The sequence below is a fragment of the Heptranchias perlo genome, chromosome 11 (genome assembly GCF_035084215.1).
Source record: "Heptranchias perlo isolate sHepPer1 chromosome 11, sHepPer1.hap1, whole genome shotgun sequence".
Lineage (NCBI taxonomy): Eukaryota > Metazoa > Chordata > Chondrichthyes > Hexanchiformes > Hexanchidae > Heptranchias > Heptranchias perlo.
Genome location: NC_090335.1, coordinates 62,118,710 through 62,141,080, shown reverse-complemented (window position 1 = coordinate 62,141,080; position 22,371 = coordinate 62,118,710). Strand labels below are relative to the sequence as shown.

Sequence of the window (22,371 nt, the reverse complement as noted above, 5' to 3'; positions counted from 1 at the left end):
ACACCAAAATTTTTATAATATGAAGCACAAAAAGAAACATGTCACTGAAGATTCTGAGGAAAAATATAGATTGATTTGCCATAGTTACGAACTACCTGGGACAAATAGCAAACGATTTACTGGAATATCCTGCACATACAGGATGCTTGCCTGTGGAAGGAGGGGCAGGAAAAGAGAGGGGGGGTGGGGGGAAACAAAGGATTTACTCTAGAGAAATACAGCGTCACATACCAACTGCAACAGAAGAAACTGCATTTCTATATGTTCTGATTATACAGAAAGCTGAGCAGAAATTAAAGGCAGTTACTCACTGGCAAAAGGTGGGAAGTGGTAATCCACAAGGATCGGTGCTGGGAACACTGTTCACTATTTACATGAACGATTTGAACTCTGGAAGCGGAAGTATAAATTTCAAAATTTGCGGACCACACCAAATTGGGGAGGTATAGTTAATAATGAGGAGGACTGCGATGAAATACAGGAAGACATTAATAAACTTGCAGAATAGACGTGTAATTGGCAAATGAATTTCAATATGGATAAGTGTAAGGTATTACATGTTGGTAGGAAAAATAAGGGGGCCAGTAATGCTTCGGTAATAAGAGTCTAAATGGGGTAGTGGAGCAGGTACACAAATCACTAAAAGTAGTGAAGCAGGTTAATAAGGCTATTAAAAAAGCAAACCAAGCACTGGGGTTCATTTCTAGAGGGGTAGAATTGAAAAGCAAATGAGTTATGTTAAACTTGTATAGAACCTTGGTCAGACCACACTTGGAGTAAAGTGAACAGTTCTGGTCTCCATATTATAAAAAGGATATTGAGGCACTGGAGATGGTGCAAAAAAGATTTACTAGGATGATACCAGAACTGAGGGGTATATACTTATCAGGAAAGACTGAGCAGGCTGGGGCTATTTTCACAGAAAAAGGACTGAGGGGTGACCTGATAAAGGTCTTTAAGTTTATGAAAGGGTTTGATAGGGTAGTTGTATAGACAATGTTCTAGTCTTCACTTACAGGGGAGACCAGAACTAGGGGCCTTAAATATAAGATAGTCACTAATAAATCCAATGGGGAATTCAGGAGAAACTTCTTTACCCAGAGTGGTTAGAATGTGGAACTCACTACCACTAGGAGTAGTTAAGGCAACTAGCGTAGATGCATTTAAGGGGAAGCTAGATAAACACACGAGGAAGAAAGGAATAGAAGGATATGCTGATAGAGTTAGATGAAGTAGGGAGGGAAGAGGCTCGTGTGGCACAAATACTGGCATGGACCTGTTGGGCCGAATGGCCTGTTTCTGTGCTGTACATTCTATGTAATTGTTTTTATTTGACTGTATTTGTTGCCCATCTCTAGTTGTCCTGAGGGTATTAAGAGTCCACTGGTAGCGTGGTATGGACCAGGTAGGCATGGCAGATTCCCTTCCCTGAAGAACATTGGGTTACATCAATCTAGCAGCTCCATGGTGCAAGCCCACAAATTACTTGATTTACTAAATTCAAGTTCATAACTTACCATGGTGGGATTTGAACACTCTACCTCTGGGTTGTTAGTCCAGTTCTATAACCACTAGACTTATTTTTGCTCATTCTTAAGTTCATCCAAGCTACTAAAAGCATCCAGAATTCAAGTCATTAAAAATAGTTAAATGCTAGTAACATACTAGCACTTGTACACATTTTGTGACAAATTTCTCCCTTCTGCTGAAGGCACTAGGGTGCAGTTCCACAGGCACCAGCAGTGGCCACTGTTTACATGTCAGCCTTGTTAGTGAGCATTATTTGACCCTGGAGGGCATTACTGCTGAGCCCTTTCCTGCCCCCACACACACTACATAGATGTTCTAGTGGGAGTGGCTAGATAGCAATCAGGAGCAGGAATTCTGGTTGATTTTCCCCTACGTAGCTCAGAAAATGCAGTAGCTAACTGTGGTCCCCAAAGCACTGTTTCAGTTGAGATCAACTAACTCAGCACAGATATAAAACGAACTCTAGCTTAGTCCTACAAAGGGCTTTACTCACTGTTCCAGTAGGGGAGCTTTGTTTACCCTCTTGAAGTTTGAGGCTCCAATCTACTCTAGCTTTAACAAATACTGGCCTACAAAATAAAGCAGCACTCACCAACATAAGGGGTTCCTTCTTGTTTCATACCATCAATAGTTTTCTGAAGAACATTTTCCTTGATAGTTTGGAGGACATCTTTGGAAACCTAAAGAGCCACAACCAAAAAAAAACAAAAATCTATAAAAACAGAAAAGGCTGGTCATCATCTGGAAAGATAAATCATAGCTAGTATTGGAAGCATAAGAGTCCTGGATGTCAGTTTATATGAATTATTTTGATGAATACATGTAATGCTACAGTGACACTGACATGTGAGAGTGGAACAATTTACATCCATGTATCAAGAATGGCATTGAGTAGTTAATTTAAGATGCTTTTAACTTCCTCCTGCATTAGCGGGATATTGCAATTGCCCACTATCGCAGCCTCTCCGAGCAAGATTGGCGAACAAGTGATAATTGGCACAGAATGTGTTTGGGGAACTTGTTTCAATTAAAAACTCAGCTGTGAATGCCAGTTAAAAAAAAATGTAATTGGTAAAATTAAGTGAAGGGCCAAGGCCCATAGTGCAGGAAGTCACTTAACATTGAAAAAAAAGTGCAAGAGGAGATGAGGCAAGTCAAGTGGGTCGGTGGCGAGGCCAAGGTTGGGTTTTAATAGACTATACATTATAATTGGAAGGAAAAGAATAAGTTAAGAGTGGAAATCATTGCAACGAGTCTTGATTTCATACACTCGTCTAATCTTAAGACACTACATCTGCATTCAATGCTACGAAATCAGGTACCAATGAAGTCCAAGGGCCTATTTTAACTCCTGGCGGGAGTCGTGCGGGCGGGGCAGAGATGGATTGCAAACCGTCCGGCTTTCTGCAGTATAAGGCCCGAGAGATTGTAACTCCTGGGCCTTGACTGCATGGTCAGTCGCCCGTCCAATCCTGATGGGAAGCACGAGCTGGCAGGCGGACAAGAGCACGATTTCAGGTAGCAGGAGGCCGCTGCTGGGGGACCTGGAAGAATGGTCCCCAGCACAAGTAAATGGTTTGGTGGGGGGGGGGGGGGGGGGGGGGGGGCGTCAGGAGGGCATCACAGTCAGGGAAGGAAGCCTGGGGCAGGGAAGGCCCAAAGTCTCCCTGTGAGGGCCGGAAGAGCAGTCCAGCTCCTCCTAGCCCATAAGGAAACAAAACAAAAATTAACTTACCTTTCTGGGCCGTCTCCTCTTGCCGCTAGGTTGGTGTGGCAGGGAAGCTACAATACCATATCCACGCAGGCCTCTGGTTAAAATTGCAATCGGGCCCGATGATGTCATCAGGGCTCAATCTGCATATTTAAAGAAGGATCCTGCTGCCTTCCACGGGAGTTCCTTTCAAAAGAGCAGGTTAAGATTGCATCCCATGGGAAGGCAGCGGGATCGGTCAGGGTAAGTCACACTGGCCATTTTAACTGCCCGCGGAGATCGGGCGGGCAGGGTTAAATTCGTCCCTCTAGCCTTCCATGTATGGTCACCAAATTCCATTGATCCCTTGCTCTGCACTTCACATGTGTAACATTCCCGTATTGCACGAAATAGTACATTACAATTTCAGAAGGGCAATAATACGGTCAAAATTCTTCGGTGAAATAATAAGAGTAATTTTCAAGTGCTGTAGAAAGATTAACTGTTTTTTACCTGAGGAGCAGGGCAATAAGCTCCCATTCCACCAGTATTTGGTCCCTGGTCACCATCCAGTAAGCGTTTGTGATCTTGAGCAGGTGGCATGCATGCAACTGTAACGCCATCGCTGAAACACAGGCACTACAAGACATTTATCAGAATTACATTTAAGTAATGGAGTTGACTACCCACAAGAGATCTGCATCACTTTCAGAAGATTCAAGCCATTCAAAAAAAACTCGATTCATGATATCTTAGTCAATTGCCTTCCGATGCAAGGTCAGTATTGTCAAAGGAAACAGCAAACAGGTATGCAAACCAATACTTTATAGCTGAATTAGTTAGGTATCAATGCAGCTTAATCCATTAACAACTTTATGAAGCTTGGGCGAATGGATTAACTACGAAACCCATTTTTGTATATTTTACCATTCAAGCATCCAGGTGTACAAACTGCGTTGTAATTACTTTGGAGGTAGCTAAATAAGTGTTTAATATTTTGTGGCAAAATACAAGGGAAATATCATCTGAACAGAACCTTGAGCTTGAATGAAATTATCAAGACACTTGGATAGATTCTCTTCAGAGGTATTTTCTGTGGTCATCCCCATGTTTCTGTTACTTAATTTTTAATCTTTTTTTCCATACTCAACATTTTTTTATTAAATGGGTAAAACTGTATACAGAACCATTAAAATGAAGTCACAGGATAAGTTACCAGGACAAATGGATCCAAGTAGTGCTGGATCTAGAACATCACACCATCCCTAGACAACCTTCTGCCAGGCCTTTGGCAACAGCTCTCAATGCAGAGCAACTGGAGGCCTCTGCTCTGTACCTCACCTCTCCACAGTGGCACCACGGAGATCAGCAACTCACTGTCTGTAGCACCTCTGGTACAACCCCATTTGCCATCATTCTGTGGTGCAGCACACTGGGGCTCCAATATGTTGCATCTTTCTAGCACCAACATTCTAGCCTATGTTTGGGTTGGCCTCTCTCTAAAAAGGTACTTGCCAATGAAGGATCTGAATAAGCACTCCAAAAGCAATTTTGCTTTGTATACTGCCTTTTAATTTAATTTTAAAAAGAACAGTCAACAAAAAAAAAATGCATTGCAGCCTGCAGCTCTCTTTAAATGCAGGAGCACTGCAAAATACCAAAATTCATCAAAAATTATGAAAGTTAAAGTTCCTCAGTCTGCTCACTAAAATGTGACTGAATAAATTAGAATTATAGATGAGATCACAGCATTTTGTACATCATGCAATACTGCATTTGCAAAGTCATTTTTAGAACTGGAAGCAAACAGTGATCAATACAGGAGACCAAATCAGGTCCATAATGAGCTCCAGTAATCCCTTTAAATAATTTCACAGCAATCCCCAATCCAGAATTCTATCCTTGAATTAAAAATAGATTCACACTTTCAAATAAGGAATTATCTGTTCAGCTTAAAAAAATATTTAGAATATAGTAGACAGTTCTGAAAAGGTGCAAGATTAGGTCTACTCTACGTACAACTGCATAAACTTGGCATTAAAAAGAACTTCAAATTGAATTGGACCTGCAAAAGGCACAAGCATTACTTACAGAAACTTCCTCTCCCTCAAGCAGCTCCTCCACAATTACAGTTTCACCAGCTGAACCGAAGGCCTTTTCCTTTCAAAAATGAAAATAAGAGTATGTTTAGGTCCGTGCACTGTATGCTATTCTGCAAAGGCCTAAGCAGATTTGTTGATAGAACTACATTTGAACTATTGCAGATACTGATTTGCTAAATTTAGGTTCAGACGTTTGCAACATCCTTGGAACTGTTCAAGATATAATTTTTATTTTAAAGTTATGTTCCTCTCGGTCATTCGTTTGAGCTGTGTAGAGAAACAAAAAATCAATGGTGGCTCAGATGAGCCAACCATATTTTTTTTTAACAAAGGGTTTACATCAGTAACACTTTTCAGAAACAGAATTACTTTGAATAGGAAAAATCTTAACTTTGCAACAATTTCAACATTTACTTCAAATGGTAAGCTGTACGAGTGACAACACAAAAGATGCTGTTCTATCATGCACAATAGCATATAGCTCGCCCCCCCCCCCACCCCTTCCACATTAGTTTCTGTACAGCTGAACATGCAACTAGTCCTAAACAGGCACTAAACATACTATAAACGTGGTACAAAAATGTTAAAGAAATATTAAATCTGATTTCATTGCATTTAACAGTTATTCAATGTAAAAAATATTGCACCGTGGGTTGTGCTCTTAGCTGTATCACCCCTGTTCTTTATTTCTGTAGACAATGCAATAACTTTGCATCTCGGTGTGAATTGACTACAAAAACTGTTTATCTACCCACATGAAGAAACTAAAAGGTCACTGAAAACCTTTGAGACAGACATATTTCCAATAGCTTTTTTCATACAATAAATAGAGATAACAGCGTACCCTCAGATACTAGCTGAACTTGTAAAAGTTCCAGATTTTTAGCTTGTGACATTTAGTCTGACTGCTCAGTAATGCTATATTTCTAAAGCCAATAGCAGTCTTCATGAAGCAAATAGGATACTAAGCCCTGGTGTGTCATAAAGATTGTTCCTGGGATGGCCAACTGACTGTTCTAATCTCCATGTGTTAAAAAGCAGACTGGATGGATATGATCACAACTTGAGTTTTATGCCAGATATTCTCTCAGGTTCAGCATCACCAGTCAATCCTGCAAGCAAGCCTCACATCTCCTACAATCCAGAGAGTGTACCTTTTACTGTCTAAGATCTAGTTCCACTATAGCCTGACCAGGGGATCACAACTTGGAACCCTTGCTCCTGCACTGGCTGCTGAAATATCACACATCACCATGTACGTTCTCCTCTCTGTAGAGAACAGACTGAAAATCAATCTATCAAAACAAGGCACAAATGCAAACCAACAAACTAGTTTATTTTACATAAAATACTTGAATCAATACAGGATACAGTTTTCAAATAATCAGTAAATTCCCCTTGCTCTATTTTTTGAAAAACAAAGATGCAACTTTAAAGCCTTCTGAGGCCATTGGCCCACTTTCAAGCCAAACTATTCAAAAGCTAGTTAGTTCGAGATTTCTATTACAGGCTGCTCGGAGAGCGAGTGAGTGATGTAGATGCTGAATTTTAACATTATAGAATTATAAATTAAAAATCCAATTCAGATAATACAAGCACAGCCAAATCATTACATGTGTCAATATTTGAAATTCAGTAGATTGAGTTACTTTTGTCACATGGGGCTACTGTGAATTCCAGTCCCTTATTTAAATTACACACAACAGCCAATAGAAACCAAAACATCCAGGGCACTGAGAAAAGAGAATCCATAAGACAATGCAAGACAAGTATATTGCAGTAAATGGGAGCCACAGCAAGTCAAACTTCAACATTAAATATTGGCTACAACATTTGCAACAAGAGATAATATTCCCACACCGCTAATTTTTTAAAATATAAATAGTAAAAGTTTCTCGTCCCTCCTTCCCCCAAGAGTTGTGCTTACTACTTTAGATGACGATCAAAAAACATTTTGTACCTTGCTGGCACAGAATGGCCACCATGTTTGTCTACAAAACAACATTGGAAAGGTGCTATATAAATGCACATTTTTTTTCAAAAAAGAAAGCGCATTGGATGGACTGTTCCCACAAAAATATTATGAGACAATCAACAATTAAAGGAATACTCCAGCATATAAAAGTTATCGCAAGGTCGTGGACCTTGTCATAAGATCCATCTTTGCCACATTGCAAATAATTGGGGTGCAAACAGGGTTCATTTTAACTGTTTTATTTCCAAGCTTGCTGAAAGTAATAGGTAATAGGATCTGAAGAGGATGCTTGCTGCTGAAGTTTTGTGGGGGGAAAAAAATGTCTATGCCATCACAGAAGTACCGAAGAAGGCCGTAATAGGACCTTAGCTGAAGTGTTCCTTTAATTCACTGAAAACCATATATATTTAAAAGGATAAAACCTTACACAAAACTCCATGGTAACATACCTGCATTATATCTCGGACTGCTTCGCAAGCCTCTCCTTTGTCAGCTGCTACAATAACACCTTTCCCAGCTGCCAAGCCACTTGCTTTTACAACCAGTGCAGGGAAATCAGCACTAAAAAAGAAACAAACAATCAATCCATTGCAAGATATGGGTTTTTCCTTCTTTGAAGTTTCCCTTCCCTGTATCATACATACTATCCTTGTTTAAGAAGTTTTCAGGCAAGTGACATTGTGTATGCACACACTAGGAAGCAATCTATAACAAGGTGAGAGGACTAAAGATGTACCACCTCCTGTTTTGACAATCTCTTATTACACAGTAATGGAGCCTCAAATAATTTTCTTCTATTTTGTAACCAAACATGATTTGCAGCTCATGGTTAGCAAAAACATTGGGGCAAGTAAATCAAATTTTTACCTAATGGTTAAGTTTCAGTTGTAGGTCAAGACTATCATTTGAAAAATTAAGCTTACAGTCTTGACATTTACTCTGGTGCAGCAAACATTGAATTACAGAAGCTCAGTCACATGCCATTTTAAAGTTAATAGGAAGCCATTCTGCATTCCAGCAAAAACCCAAGTTAATGCACACACTACGTGGCTGATTGCCCTTCTTACCACTGGATGAAGTTACATGCTTTCCCAGGGTCTGTAAAAGCTTTCCATCTAGCTGTAGGGATATCATGCCGATCCATGAAGTCTTTAGCAAAATGCTTGCTAGCTTCCAATTGTGTTGCCTTTGATGATGGGCCAAAACATCTCACTCCGGCAGCTGTCAGGTCATCAACAATTCCTGAAGAACATCAAGAGTCAGAAAACAAACAGATGGTGATTAGTGGATGTTGTAAGACATTCAAAAGTTGGTTTTTTAAAAAAAACTATTCTTCAATTTTCCTCCTCCTCCTCACACAGCAACTTGTGCTGGTGTTCATGGAGGTGGAGGAGGGGGAAATTGGGCAGAAGAAAAGCATCACAGCCGAGCTCCGATCCCGTCCTCACCTGACATTCACACACACGCACTTTTTAGCAGGGAGTCATTGGACAGCGATTCAACGGCAATCTTGGCTTTTCCCCCTATCCCCATACTGAGGCCAATCACATGTCTCCACCACTATACCAGCTTAAGTCAGCCAATTCAGTTCAGATTTGAAACCTGAAACGCTTGTGTTTTGTATGAATTAATACTACAGCCAGTAGTGGGTGAACCCAAACAAGTATTTTTTTTTTTAAGCATGACAACGCCCGTTACTTAGGGAGTCAAATCTGTTAGATGATGGTCTCTACTGGGTTCACTAAATTTGTTACAGTTTAGACCCCGTACACCCGAATTCTCAGGTTCTGCTCTCCTTGGACTATCGATGCTTTAAGCACGAAACATGGCAGGAAGAGGCAGTGTAAAAATAACAAGCAGAGTGAAAAGTTAATTTAAATTTGTATATTAGCACAAAAAATTCTTCGATAAGATTACTTTTAGAGTTTTCTATGACTCAATATGGACATCACTTTAGCAAAACGCTGGTCACCAATTCAAGCATGGTTAATTCATTTAGACTTCTACAAGGTATATTTTGGGACCACTGGATCCACAATGGGGGCTAGTGGATTACAGAGAATAAACTGAACGGCACCTGTTATGCAGCACAGAGACAAAGGAGTTGCACAAGCCATAACACATGTATTTTACTTCTTGGAAACAACCGGTCCCACAACATGTGTGTGTGTGTATGTATATATAAATATTTTCCAGGGAGGTGAGGGGGGTGGGGACAGGACGGGTCGAGATATTGAAATGAAAGATTAAAGAAAAATCTCTTACATGGCAAACAATCTTAAGAGTTGAAAATACAAGTAACTGATACCAAGACCAGCTGCTACCATTTTAGCTCAGTCTAGCACAGTAAAGCAGTCTTTCAAAAGTCAAGGCCCAGTTTTTTGTTGTTGCTGTGACTACCTTTGTACAGTTAAACTGACTGGTTCACCTGGTTGGTGCTAACCTTAGGTTTTGTTCAATTTTACAGATGTGCTGAAGATTATAGGAGTACACAAACTTTAACAAAGACCAGTCGCACTTTAAACAAACCAAAAAATATTAAGACTTCAAACTTTTTACTTAGGAGGAAGTTGCTTAACAAAACTGGGCTGGGAAGAATAGTTAACAAATGGCATACAAAAAAAATTGGTATTTCCATAAATACCTTGTAGGGAATTAACAGAGCAATTTCTCAGTATATCGGACAGTATTTGCATACCAGAGTTCTACTACAACCACAGTACAAATTTTTAATTTCAAATTAAAAGCAACAATGGACTGCCAAACACTAGTAGCTCTCTGATGAACACTATTTAATTAATTAAGGAATATCTTAACACCAGTGCATAGCTGAACACTGTTGCAAGCTGAGCAATGGATTAAACTACCACATCATGACGACCGACTGCCCTGCTCAAATTACACAGCTGACCGGCTTCTTCTGAAGGTCACACTATAAATGATGAAATGTACTCCTTCAAGGCAGCACAAATGCTGCTGGGCAGAGGGACAAGGTCTCAACCCCTACAAGTTCCCAACGCAATCTCAACTAAGATTTTCTGAAAGATGTAGAGCCTAAACAAGCTGCTTCTCCAAGGGAATTGAGAGAACTAAAAGTGGGACAAATCAATTAACAGCTCTCATGCACTCCTACCCAGCAATTCAAGGCAATGGAGACTCGAAGTGGGGGGGGGGGGGGGGGGGGGAAGGGCGGAGAAAGAGAAAAATAAAATCTGCGGTTTCCTGGAAAAAAATTATCGACTCTAAACGTAGTCAGTATCAATATTCAAAGGCCTGTCATTATATCTTAGCATAAAGTTTATAGATGGTAAAAACCACAAATCTAAACCAAAATATCAATTGCAATTACTGAGGTTTGTTTTTATTCTTAATAGACTTGGGCCATGAAATTATGCCACGCGATACTTGCGAACAATGCTTAACACATTCTTTTGAAATTAATTCCTCTGCTGTTTTAGCAGAGGAATTAGCTCTTTTAAAATAAACAGCCTAATGACTTAAGAGTAGCAGAAAGAGGAACTTCAGACAAATGTATTAAGCAACAGTTTGCTAGTATCCTGGCATAATGTCAGGGGCCTTGTGTTTACCTGCAGCAAGTGGACCCTCTGGACCAACTACGACCAGGCCAATGTTGTGATCTTTGCAGTACTGGGCAAGAATCGCATGATTGCTGACAGAAACAGCTGAAAGAAAAGATTGTTTGTACAATACATTAAAACATGACATTTTGGAGAAACTTTTTACAGGGTTGATCTTTTGGCTTTACAATTTATTAAAAATAGAAGTGCACATCTTTCCATCAGCTTCATGCAGCAAGTATAAACCCTGATCTTTGGTTTTAAAGAAACCACAGTACCACAAGATGACACTTTCTAACTCTCAGCAGTCAGGGAAGTGAATCCCTTCATATTTTTGCCTTTCTGCTTTACACCAGTGTTGCCTGATTCTCTAAAAGTCACTGTGTAAATCCAGATCTGATTTAGCAGAATTCATCAAAAGCAGTATCAAATTTTAACATGGAGAAGTTCAAAGTGTGTGGTAACATTGGTTCAACTGGTCATATACAGCCCACATATTCATTCAGCATAATCTACAACCATCCTAAAGTTTTGTGAAAAGGTGTTTTCCCCCAAAAAATGTAACTGCTATACTTATAGCAAGTGGGTCATTTACTGATCTGTGCAAGCATAAATGATCAATACCAAAAGGACTATATACACACACAATAGATAGCCAAGAGTCTCCATAGCAGTAATGTATTGATCGAGTTCAGGAGGCCTGGCAAACAATGGCAGTAACATTTCAGTTTTTTTGTAATGGCCACCTGAATCCAGAGATTTGATTGTAGTCTCTTAACTAATTAACAAGTTAGAAGAAAAAACTGAATGCTGGAAATCTGAAATAAAGATCAGAAAATGCTGAAAATACACATTTCAGTCATCACCTTTCTTGTTCAGCTGCTGTGCATTTCTACCTTTTTCGTTTTTACTTCACTAAGTCGATATTTTTCCTCAGTGAATAGGATTCTCCGATTTCATTCCACATGCTTCAAGCTTGGACACAACAGCACAGTGTATAGACTGTTTAAATTTGTGTTAAATATTCAAGATTAAGATTCTACAATTCCCTTATCTGGAAAATATTCACCTTAAACACATCCACACACATGGTCATTGGCCTCTGGATCGGAGGTCATCACATCTTCATCAAGCACTGGTTCCCTGAACCCATGTTTTTCCATAGAAAGCAATGAGCAACACAGCAGGAACCAAATGCATATCAAGTAGTTTCAGAATCTAGACCTGATCAGGAGTCACCTGGTGGGACTTCAAGTTACATGGAGAGACTAGCGAAGTTGGGATTGTTCTCCTTAGAGCAGATAAGGTTAAGGGGAGATTTAATAGAAGCGTTCAAAATCATGAAGGGTTTTGATAAGAGTAAAGGAGAAACTGTTTCCAGTGGAAGAAGGGTCAGTAACCAGAAGGCACAGATGTAAGGCAATTGGCAAAAGAACCAGAGTTGAGATGAAGAGTTCTTTTTTAAAATGCAGCATGTTATGATGATCCGGAATGCACTGCCTGAAAGGGTAGTGGAAGCATATTCGATAATAATTTTCAAAAGGGAATTGGATAAATACTTGAAGGGGGAAAATCTGTAAGGCTATGGGGAAAGGGCAGGGGAATGGGACTAATTGGATAGCTCTTTCAAAGAGCTGGCACAGGCACAATGGGCTGAATGGCCTCCTTCTGTGCTGTACCATTCATTTAGCACCATCATTACAGAAAATGTTAAAGAATAAAATCACTGTTGACGTTTGTTCCTTAGAATTTTTCCCTTTGTTGGTCACGACTGAGGATAAGCAGTGTTATTATGAATTAATTGTGCATCACGCATCTTTGGTCTCTTGATTATAATACTGACTAGCAGGAATTATTGAAAACACAGAGAGCTCGGGACAACAACAATACCAAAATCACCTCCTTACATTTCCTTTTATATGAAGAAAAAAAAAATAGTATGCAGTAATTTCAAACACCAGAACTGAAACAGAAGCAAGTAGCAATAAGAACTCCTTACCTGAATTGGAGATTTTCTCACTCTCGGCTGTTCCTGCATTCCCCGGGGCAACCAAAACCTGCTGTACAAGCGGGGACTGGGCCAGCTTCCATGCCAGAGCGTGCTCGCGTCCTCCACTGCCAATGATAAGTACTCGTTCCGCCATCGTTCTAAATATTAAGACAACCATGTCTATTACAGCAGGTTAACAACCCTCGAGTTCACAAGAAATAGCCACCTACTACATCTATCTTCTGCACAGCTTATAAAGGGCAGATTTCTCAGTCACTCTTACTTAAAGTGCACAAAAAATTTTCTCTTTGAAAGCAGCATATCAATTATCAGTCCCATACACAATGGCAGAGTTACCAAGATAAATATCACATTCTTCACGTAACCTAGCCCGTTCTAATTTTATGATAAGCAATATTAACCTAAGCAGCCATCATCCAGGTCACATCTGGATGGATAACACTTGAAGATTTCAGTCCTATTACACATTTTAGAAAAAAAAACTTGATAAAAAATATGGTCAGTCGTTAACACGACAGCCCATAAAATCAAGAGACACATTCGGTTGCATTGTAAACAGCAAAGGAATGACCTTCAGACAAGTTAATTAAAAACAGACTTCGATAACATTAGCTCTTAAATCTGACCTTTTAAAGCAGTCCTCGAGGTAAAACTGAGTACTGTCAATGCCAAGTAAAAAATGGAATGATGAACACAAGATCTTTTGCAACTTTCAAAGCAAGCAGTGTCTATCAAACAAGCCTCAACAAAAAATATATTGCAAATTTACAGATGTAAACTGGAAAAATATTCCAAACCATGGAATACCATGTATTCTGTGAATAGACTTAAAAAAAAACATTTGCACACAGAAGGAATCAGACATCCAATTTATTCCAGTAGCGGTGCTGGCAGACCTCATGATCTGCTCATGACTTCATGGATTAATAAGCCCTCATGAACAGAACAAGCTCAGCCTGACATTCTATAAATGGCACAAGTAAAAAAAAAAACTTATAAATATATGACCGCAAGATAATTATGGGTGAGGAAAACCACTCTGCCCATCTTAATTCATTCTTCCATCCAGAAAGACCCTACATATCTAATTTTTTCTTAAAGGATTCCAGGGTTTTCACCTCCACCCTTCAGTCTGGGAATTAATTCCATGCAATCATCACTCTGGATGAAGAAGTTTAAGATCCCTACTACCACAATCTCAACGTCTTTCCTTAACTTTTTTTTCTGCAGGGCCCTTCAACAGAGAATGCAGCTAAACCAGGGGGAGGTTTAGCTTGGTGTGCAAGGGGAAAGCAGCTATCAAATTCTCTTTTAAAACAATTTACGGACTCTGCTTTAACAAACTGTGGCAGAAAATTACACATTCTAACCACTCTACTTAATTAATTTTTTAAACCTCCTCTTCAATTATTTTCATGATCATCTTAAATATCTGTTACTCATGTCACTAACCAGTAGAAACACTATCACTGCATACCTTATTGTAACCCTTCATAATCATGAAGACCTTTTCAAACATTTGCTGCAACATAAATAAAATCAGACGACACAATCAGGGTATTCCTTAACCTTATCAGCTCTAGTGAAAAATACCCTAAATTATCAAATCTCCCTTCATAATTGCAACCCCTACTAGAGTCTATAATTAAGGATAGAGTGACTGAACACCTTGAAAATTTTCAGCTGATCAGCGAGCCAGCATGGATTTGTAAAAGGGTAGGTCATGCCTGGGGAACCTGACTGAATTTTTTGAAGAGGTGACTAAAGTAGTGAACAGGGGAATGTCTATGGATGTTGTTTATATGGACTTCCAGAAGGCATTTGATAAAGTCTGCTAAGAGACTGTTAGCTATAGTTGAAGCTCATGGAATTGAGGGCAAATTATTGACCTGATTAGGAAATTGGCTGAGCAGCAGGAGACAGAGAGTAGGGATAATGGGCAGGTACTCAAATTGGCAGGATGTGACTAGTGGTGTCCCACAGGGATCTGTGCTGGGGCCTCAACTATTCACTGTATTTATTAGCAACTTAGATGGTGGGATAGAGAGCCACATATCCAAGTTTGCCAATGACACAAAGATAGGTAGCATTGTAAGCAGTGTGGATGGAAGCATAAAATTACATAGAGATATTAATAGATTAAGTGAATGGGCAAAGCTGTGGCAAATGGATTTCAATGTAGGCAAGTGTGAGGTCATCCACCCTGGACCTAAAAAGGATAGATCAGAGTACATTCTAAATGGTGAAAAGCTCAAAACAGTGAAGGTCCAAAGAGACTTAGGGGCCCATGTACATAGATCATTAAAATGTCATGGACAGGTACAGAAAATAATCAAAACGGCCAATGGAATGCTGGCCTACATCTAGAGGACGCGAATACAAGGGGGTAGAAGTTATGCTACAGCTGTACAAAGCCCTGGTTAGTCCACACTTGGAGTGCCGTGTTCAGTTCTGGGTACCACACCTTAGGAAGAATATATTGGCCTTGGAGGGAGCGCAATGTGGATTTACTAGAATGATACCTGAACTCCAAGGGTTAAATTATGAGGAAAGAATACACAAACTAGGGGTGTATTCCCTAGAATTTTGAAGATTAAGGGATGATTTGATTGAAGTTTTCAAGATATTAAGGGGAACTGATAGTTTCTCTCTATCTACCCTATTTCCACTGGTTGGGGAGTCTAGGACTAGAGGACATAGCCTAAAAATTACAGCCAGAACTTTCAGGAGTGAAGTTAGGATACACTTCTATACGCAAAGCGCAGTAGAAGTTTGGAAGTCTCTTCCGCAAACTGCAGTTGTTGCTAGCTCAATTGGAGGAGGGCCAATTTCAGTGGGTTGAGAACGGACCTGGCAAATTGGAATCAAAGATTGGCAGGCAAAACTGTAATTGAACAATGGGCGGCCTTTAAAGATGAGATGGTTTGGGTACAGTCTAGGTACATTCCCACGAGGGGGAAAGGAAAGGAAACCAAAGCCAGAGCTCCCTGGATGACAAGAGAGATAGAGAGTAAGATGAACAAGAAAAAGGGGCGTATGACAGATGTCAGGTTGATAATATAGGTGAGAACCAGGCTGAATATAGAAAGTACAGAGAAGTGAAAAAGGAAATATGAGGGGCAAAGAGAGAGTATGAGAATAGACTGTGAACTAACATAAAAGGGAATCCAAAAGTCTTCTATAGGCATATAAATAGCAAACGGGTAGTAAGAGGAGGGATGCAGCCGATTAGGGACCAAAAAGGAGATCTACGCATGGAGGCAGAGGGCATCGCTGATGTACTAAATGAGTACTTTACATCTGTCTTTACCATGGAAAAAGATGCTGCCAAAGTCATCGTAAAGGGAGGTAGTGAAGATACTGGATGGGCTAAAAATTGATAGAGGAGGTACTAGAAAGGCTGGCATTCTAGGTTACTGAGGGAAGTAAGGGTGGAAATTGCAGAGGCGCTGGCCATAACTTTCCAATCCTCCTTTAGATATAGGGGTGGTGCCAGACTGGAGAATTACAAATGTTATAGCCTCGTTCAGAAAAGGGTGCAACTATAGGCAAGCCAGTTTAACCTCTGTGCTAGTGAAGCTTTTAGAAATGATAATCTGGGACAAAATTAATAGTCACTTGGACAAGTGTGGATTAATAAAGGAAAGCCAGCATGGATTTGTTAGAGGCAAATCGTGTTTAACTAATTTGATTGAGTTTTTTGATGAGGTAACAGAGAGGGTTGATGAGGGTAATGCAGTTGATGTGGTGTATATGGACTTTCAAAAGGCATTTGATAAAGTGCCAAATAGGCTTGTCAACAAAACTGCAGACCACGGAATAGAAGGGGCAGTGACAGCATGGATATGAAATTGGTTAAGTGACAGGAACAGAAAGGAGTGGTGAACTGTTGTTTTTTTGGACTGGAAGAAGGTATACAGTGGTGTGCCCCAGGGGTCAGTACTGGGACCACTGCTTTTTTGATATATATTAATGACTTGGGTGTACAGGACACAATTTCAAAATTTGCAGATGACACAAAACTTAGAAGAGTAGTAAACAGTGAGGAAGATAGCAATAGGCTTCAAGAGGACATAGACAGGCTGGTGGAACGGGCAGAATGTGGCAGATAAAAATTAATGCAGAGAAGTGCAGTGATATATTGCCTCTCATTCTTTCTGCCAAAATGTAAGTGGTACAATTCTAAAGGGGATACAGGACCAAAGAGACCTGGGGGTATATGTGAACAAATCTTTGAAGGTGGCAAGACAGGTTGAGACAGGTTTAAAAATACATACAGGATCCAGGACATTATAGAGTACAAAAGCAAGGAAGTTCTATTGAACCTTTATAAAACACTGGTTCAGCCACAAGTGGAGTATTGTGTCTAATTCTGGGCACCGCACTTTAGGAAGGATGTGAAGGCCTTAGAGAGTGTGCAGAAAAGATTTACTAGAATGGTTCCAGGGACGTGGGACTTCAGTTACTTGGATAAGAACATAAGAAATAGGACCAGAAGTAGGCCATATGGCCCCTCGAGCCTGCTCCGCCATTCAATCAGATCGTGGCTGATCTTAAACCTCAACTCCACTTTCCTGCCTGATCCCCATATCCCTTGATTCCCTTAGAGTCCAAAAATCTCTCAGTCTTGAATATACTCAATGACTCAGCATCCGCAGCCTTCTGGGGTAGAGAATTCCAAAGATTCACAACCCTCTGAGTGAAGAAATGCCTCATCTCAGTCTTAAATGGCTGACCACTTATCCTGCAGCTATGCCCTCTAGTTCTAGACTCTTCAGCCAAGACCCCTCAACCTCTCCCCTGTCAAGCCCCCTCGGAATCTTATACGTTTCAATGAGATCACCTTTCATTCTTCTAAACTCCAGAGAGTATATGCCCATTCTACTCAACTGGAGAAGCTGGAGTTGTTCTCCTTAGAGCAGAAGTTAGGAGATTTGCTAGAAGTGTTCAAAATCATGAAGGGTTTAGATAAAGTAAATAAAGAAACTGTTCTCATTGGCAGAAGGGTCAAGAACCAGAGGACACAGATTTAAGGTGATTGGCAAGAGAACCAAAGGCAATATGAGGAAAAACGTTTTTAAGCAGCAAGTAGTTATGATCTGGAATGTGCTGCCTGAGAGGGTGGTGGAAGCAGATTCAATCGTGGCTTTCAAAAAGGAATTGGATAAATACTTGAAGGGGAAAAAAATTTGCAAGGCTGCAGGGGAATGGGACTAACTGGATTGCTCTTACAAAAGGGCTCAATGGGCCAAATAGTCTCCTTCTTTGCTATAACCATTGTTAACTTCAAATCTGAAATTGATAAGATTTTTGTTAACCAAAAGGTATTAAGGGATGTGGAGCTACAGCAGGTATATGGAGTTAGGCCACAGATCAACCATGATCTCACTGAATGGCAGAACAGGCTCGAGGGACTAAATGGCCTACTCCTGTTTGCATAATTCCTTCATCCCTGGTAACATCCTAGTGAATTTACGCTGCAACTTTCCCACTGCTTTTAAATCTTTCCTATTACAGGGTTCCCCTGGCTAGCTGATTACCCCCTCCCCCCCAAAAAAAAAACCCACGCATGGTTATAAATACTGCAGCGCGGGTTAAGGCACACAGGCTCCGCGCCACGTTAGCTGAAAAATTTCCTGTTCCTGAATGCGACAGATCTTCCTTTTTTCCCCACACTGGCCATGTCGGGAGAAGAGGAAAGAAACAGATCAAAATCAAAGCTGACAGTGGAAAATTATCAACCTCATGTACGAGTCTTTGAAACATAGAAACAGACACGTGCTGGACCGGGAATAAAACCCCGGGTTATTTATACTCACACAGGCTCCGCCTCAAGGCATCGTCGCTTCACCGCCCTCCTCGACCCCGCCCCGACCTGCGCGTCTCCGCTCTCCTCCCCATTCATGACTGCCTGCGTCGGTTAGAATTTTTGGCGCTCGGGCTCCGGTCCCGCGCGCGGTGCCAACGGTAACAAGGACCGTTTGATCTCTCCTGCGCATGCGCGGTTGATGACCTATTGCCCGCCGAGTACTTCCGCTCGGATTATCTGACTCACCTCCCCCGGACCCCCCTCCCGCTACTCCTCGATCACCTCCTCCCCCCGCTACTCCTCGATCACCTCCTCCCCCCGCTACTCCTCGATCACCTCCCCCGGACCCCCCTCCCGCTACTCCTCGATCACCTCCTCCCCCCGCGACTCCTCGATCACCTCCTCCCCCCGCTACTCCTCGATCACCTCCTCCCCCCGCTACTCCTCGATCACCTCCTCCCCCCTCCCGCTACTCCTCGATCACCTCCTCCCCCCGCTACTCCTCGATCACCTCCCCCTCCCGCTACTCCTCGATCACCTCCTCCCCCCTCCCGCTACTCCTCGATCACCTCCTCCCCCCGCTACTCCTCGATCACCTCCTCCCCCCGCTACTCCTCGATCACCTCCTCCCCCCGCTACTCCTCGATCACCTCCTCCCCCGCTACTCCTCGATCACCTCCCCCCCCGCTACTCCTCGATCACCTCCTCCCCCCTCCCGCTACTCCTCGATCACCTCCTCCCCCCGCTACTCCTCGATCACCTCCTCCCCCCGCGACTCCTCGATCACCTCCTCCCCCCGCTACTCCTCGATCACCTCCTCCCCCCGCTACTCCTCGATCACCTCCTCCCCCCACGACTCCTCGATCACCTCCTCCCCCCGCTACTCCTCGATCACCTCCCCCTCCCGCTACTCCTCGATCACCTCCTCCCCCCGCTACTCCTCGATCACCTCCTCCCCCCGCGACTCCTCGATCACCTCCTCCCCCCGCGGCTCCTCGATCACCTCCTCCCCCCGCGACTCCTCGATCACCTCCTCCCCCCTCCCGCGACTCCTCGATCACCTCCTCCCCCCGCTGCTCCTCGATCACCTCCTCCCCCCGCTACTCCTCGATCACCTCCTCCCCCCTCCCGCTACTCCTCGATCACCTCCTCCCCCCGCTACTCCTCGATCACCTCCTCCCCCCGCTACTCCTCGATCACCTCCTCCCCCCCCTCCCGCTACTCCTCGATCACCTCCTCCCCCCGCTACTCCTCGATCACCTCCTCCCCCCGCTACTCCTCGATCACCTCCTCCCCCCGCGACTCCTCGATCACCTCCTCCCCCCGCTACTCCTCGATCACCTCCCCCCGCTACTCCTCGATCACCTCCTCCCCCCCCTCCCGCTACTCCTCGATCACCTCCTCCCCCCGCGACTCCTCGATCACCTCCTCCCCCCGCTACTCCTCGATCACCTCCCCCCGCTACTCCTCGATCACCTCCTCCCCCCCTCCCGCTACTCCTCGATCACCTCCTCCCCCCATTACTCCTCGATCACCTCCTCCCCCCACTACTCCTCGATCACCTCCTCCCCCCTCCTGCTATAACTCGATCACCTCCTCCCCCACTACTCCTCGATCACCTCCTCCCCCCACTATTCCTCGATCACCTCCCCCCCCCCCCCCGCTATACCTGGATCACCTCCTCCCTCCCCCCCCCCCATACCTGGATCACCTCCTCCCCCCACTACTCCTCGATCACCTCCTCCCCCCCTCCTGCTATACCTCCATCACCTCCTCCCCCCCCTCCTGCTATACCTCGATCACCTCCTCCCCCCGCTACTCCTCGATCACCTCCTCCCCCCCCTCCTGCTATACCTCGATCACCTCCTCCCCCCACTACTCCTCGATCACCTCCTCCCCCCCTCCTGCTATACCTCGATCACCTCCTCCCCCCACTACTCGATCACCTCCTCCCCCCACTACTCCTCGATCACCTCCCCCCCCCCCCCGCTATACCTGGATCACCTCCTCCCCCCACTACTCCTCGATCACCTCCTCCCCCCCTCCTGCTATACCTCGATCACCTCCTCCCCCCACTACTCCTCGATTACCTCCTCCCCCCCGCTATACCTGGATCACCTCCTCCCCCCACTACTCCTCGATCACCTCCTCCCTCCCCCCCTTATTCCTGGATCACCTCCTCACCCCCCACCCCAGTACACCTCGATCACCTCCTCGCGCCCCCGCTATACCTGGATCACCTCCCCCCACTACACCTCAAGCACCTCCTCCCCCCCCACACCTGGATCACCTCCCCCCCCCCCCCCCCGCGATACCTGGATCATCTCCTCCTCCCTCCCCCCACTACACCTCGAGCACCTCCCCCACCCCCCACACCTGGATCACCTCCTCCCCCTCCCCCCCTACTCCTGGATCACCTCCTCGCCCCCCCCCTGTACACCTCGATCACCTCCTCCCGCCCCCGCTATACCTGGATCACCTCCTCCTCCCTCCCCCCACTACACCTCGAGCACCTCCTCCCCCCCCACACCTGGATCAACTCCTCCCCCCCCCCCCACTATACCTGGATCATCTCCTCCTCCCTCCCCCCACTACACCTCGAGCACCTCCTCCCCCCCCCACACTTGGATCACCTCCTCCCCCTTCCCCCCACTACACCTGGATCACCTCCTCCCCCCTCCCCCCACTACACCAGGATCACCTCCTCCCCCCTCCCCCCACTACACCTCGATCACCTCCTCCCCCCCTCCACACCTGGATCATATCCTCCCCCCACTACACCAGGATCACCTCCTCCCCCCTCCCCCCACTACACCTCGATCACCTCCTCCCCCCCTCCACACCTGGATCACCTCCTCCCCCCACTACACCAGGATCACCTCCTCCCCCCGCTACACCTGGATCATCTCCTCCTCCCCCCACACCTGGATCATCTCCTCCCCCCCCCACACCTGGATCATCTCCTGCCCCCTCCCCCCGCTACACCTGGATCACCTTCTACCCCCTCCCCCCACTACACCTGGATCACCTCCTCCCCACTACACCAGGATCACCTCCTCCCCCTGCTACACCTGGATCATCTCCTCCGCACCCCCCCCCACACCTGGATCATCTCCTGCCCCCTCCCCCCGCTACACCTGGATCACCTCCTCGCCCTACTACACCTGGATTACCTCCTCCCCACTACACCAGGATCACCTCCTCCCCCCGCTACACCTGGATCGTCTCCTCCCCCCCCCCCACACCTGGATCATCTCCTGCCCCCTTCCCCCGCTACACCTGGATCACCTCCTCCCCCCGCCACACCTGCATCACCACCTCCACTCCCCCACTACACCTCGAGCACCTCCTCCCCCCCCCGCTACACCTGGATCACCTCCTCCCCCCGGTACACCTGGATCACATTCTTCTCCCTCTCGTTACACCTGGATCACCTCCTTCCCCTGTTACACCTGGATCACCTTCCCCCCCCCCCCCCGCTACACCTGGATCACCTCCTCCCCTGCTACACCTGGATCACATTCTCCCCCCATTTGACCTGGATCACATTCTCCCCCCCATTACACCTGGATTACCTCCTCCCCCTGTTACATCTGGATCACCTCCTCCTCCTGCTACATCTGGATCACCTCCTCCCCCTGCTACACCTGGATCACCTCCTTCCCCCTGCTACACC

The 22,371-nt window shown here is 44.4% G+C and overlaps 1 protein-coding gene across 3 annotated transcripts in view; it reads right to left on the bottom strand.

Moving 5' to 3' along the window:
- Positions 1–18,875, bottom strand: part of gart (phosphoribosylglycinamide formyltransferase) — a 44,536-nt gene extending 25,661 nt beyond the window's left edge. Inside the window, exons 1-8 of one of the 3 annotated variants that reach the window (XM_067993215.1) lie at positions 18,706–18,875; positions 12,875–13,023; positions 10,885–10,980; positions 8,365–8,539; positions 7,747–7,858; positions 5,312–5,380; positions 3,734–3,859; positions 2,123–2,210 (exon numbers count right to left, since the gene is read on the bottom strand). In XM_067993215.1, the coding sequence (XP_067849316.1) occupies positions 2,123–2,210; positions 3,734–3,859; positions 5,312–5,380; positions 7,747–7,858; positions 8,365–8,539; positions 10,885–10,980; positions 12,875–13,023; positions 18,706–18,791 (901 nt within the window). In that variant the 5' untranslated portion in view covers positions 18,792–18,875. The other 2 variants (XM_067993216.1, XM_067993217.1) reach the window with 2 other exon arrangements.
- Between the last annotated feature and the right edge of the window lie 3,496 nt (positions 18,876–22,371).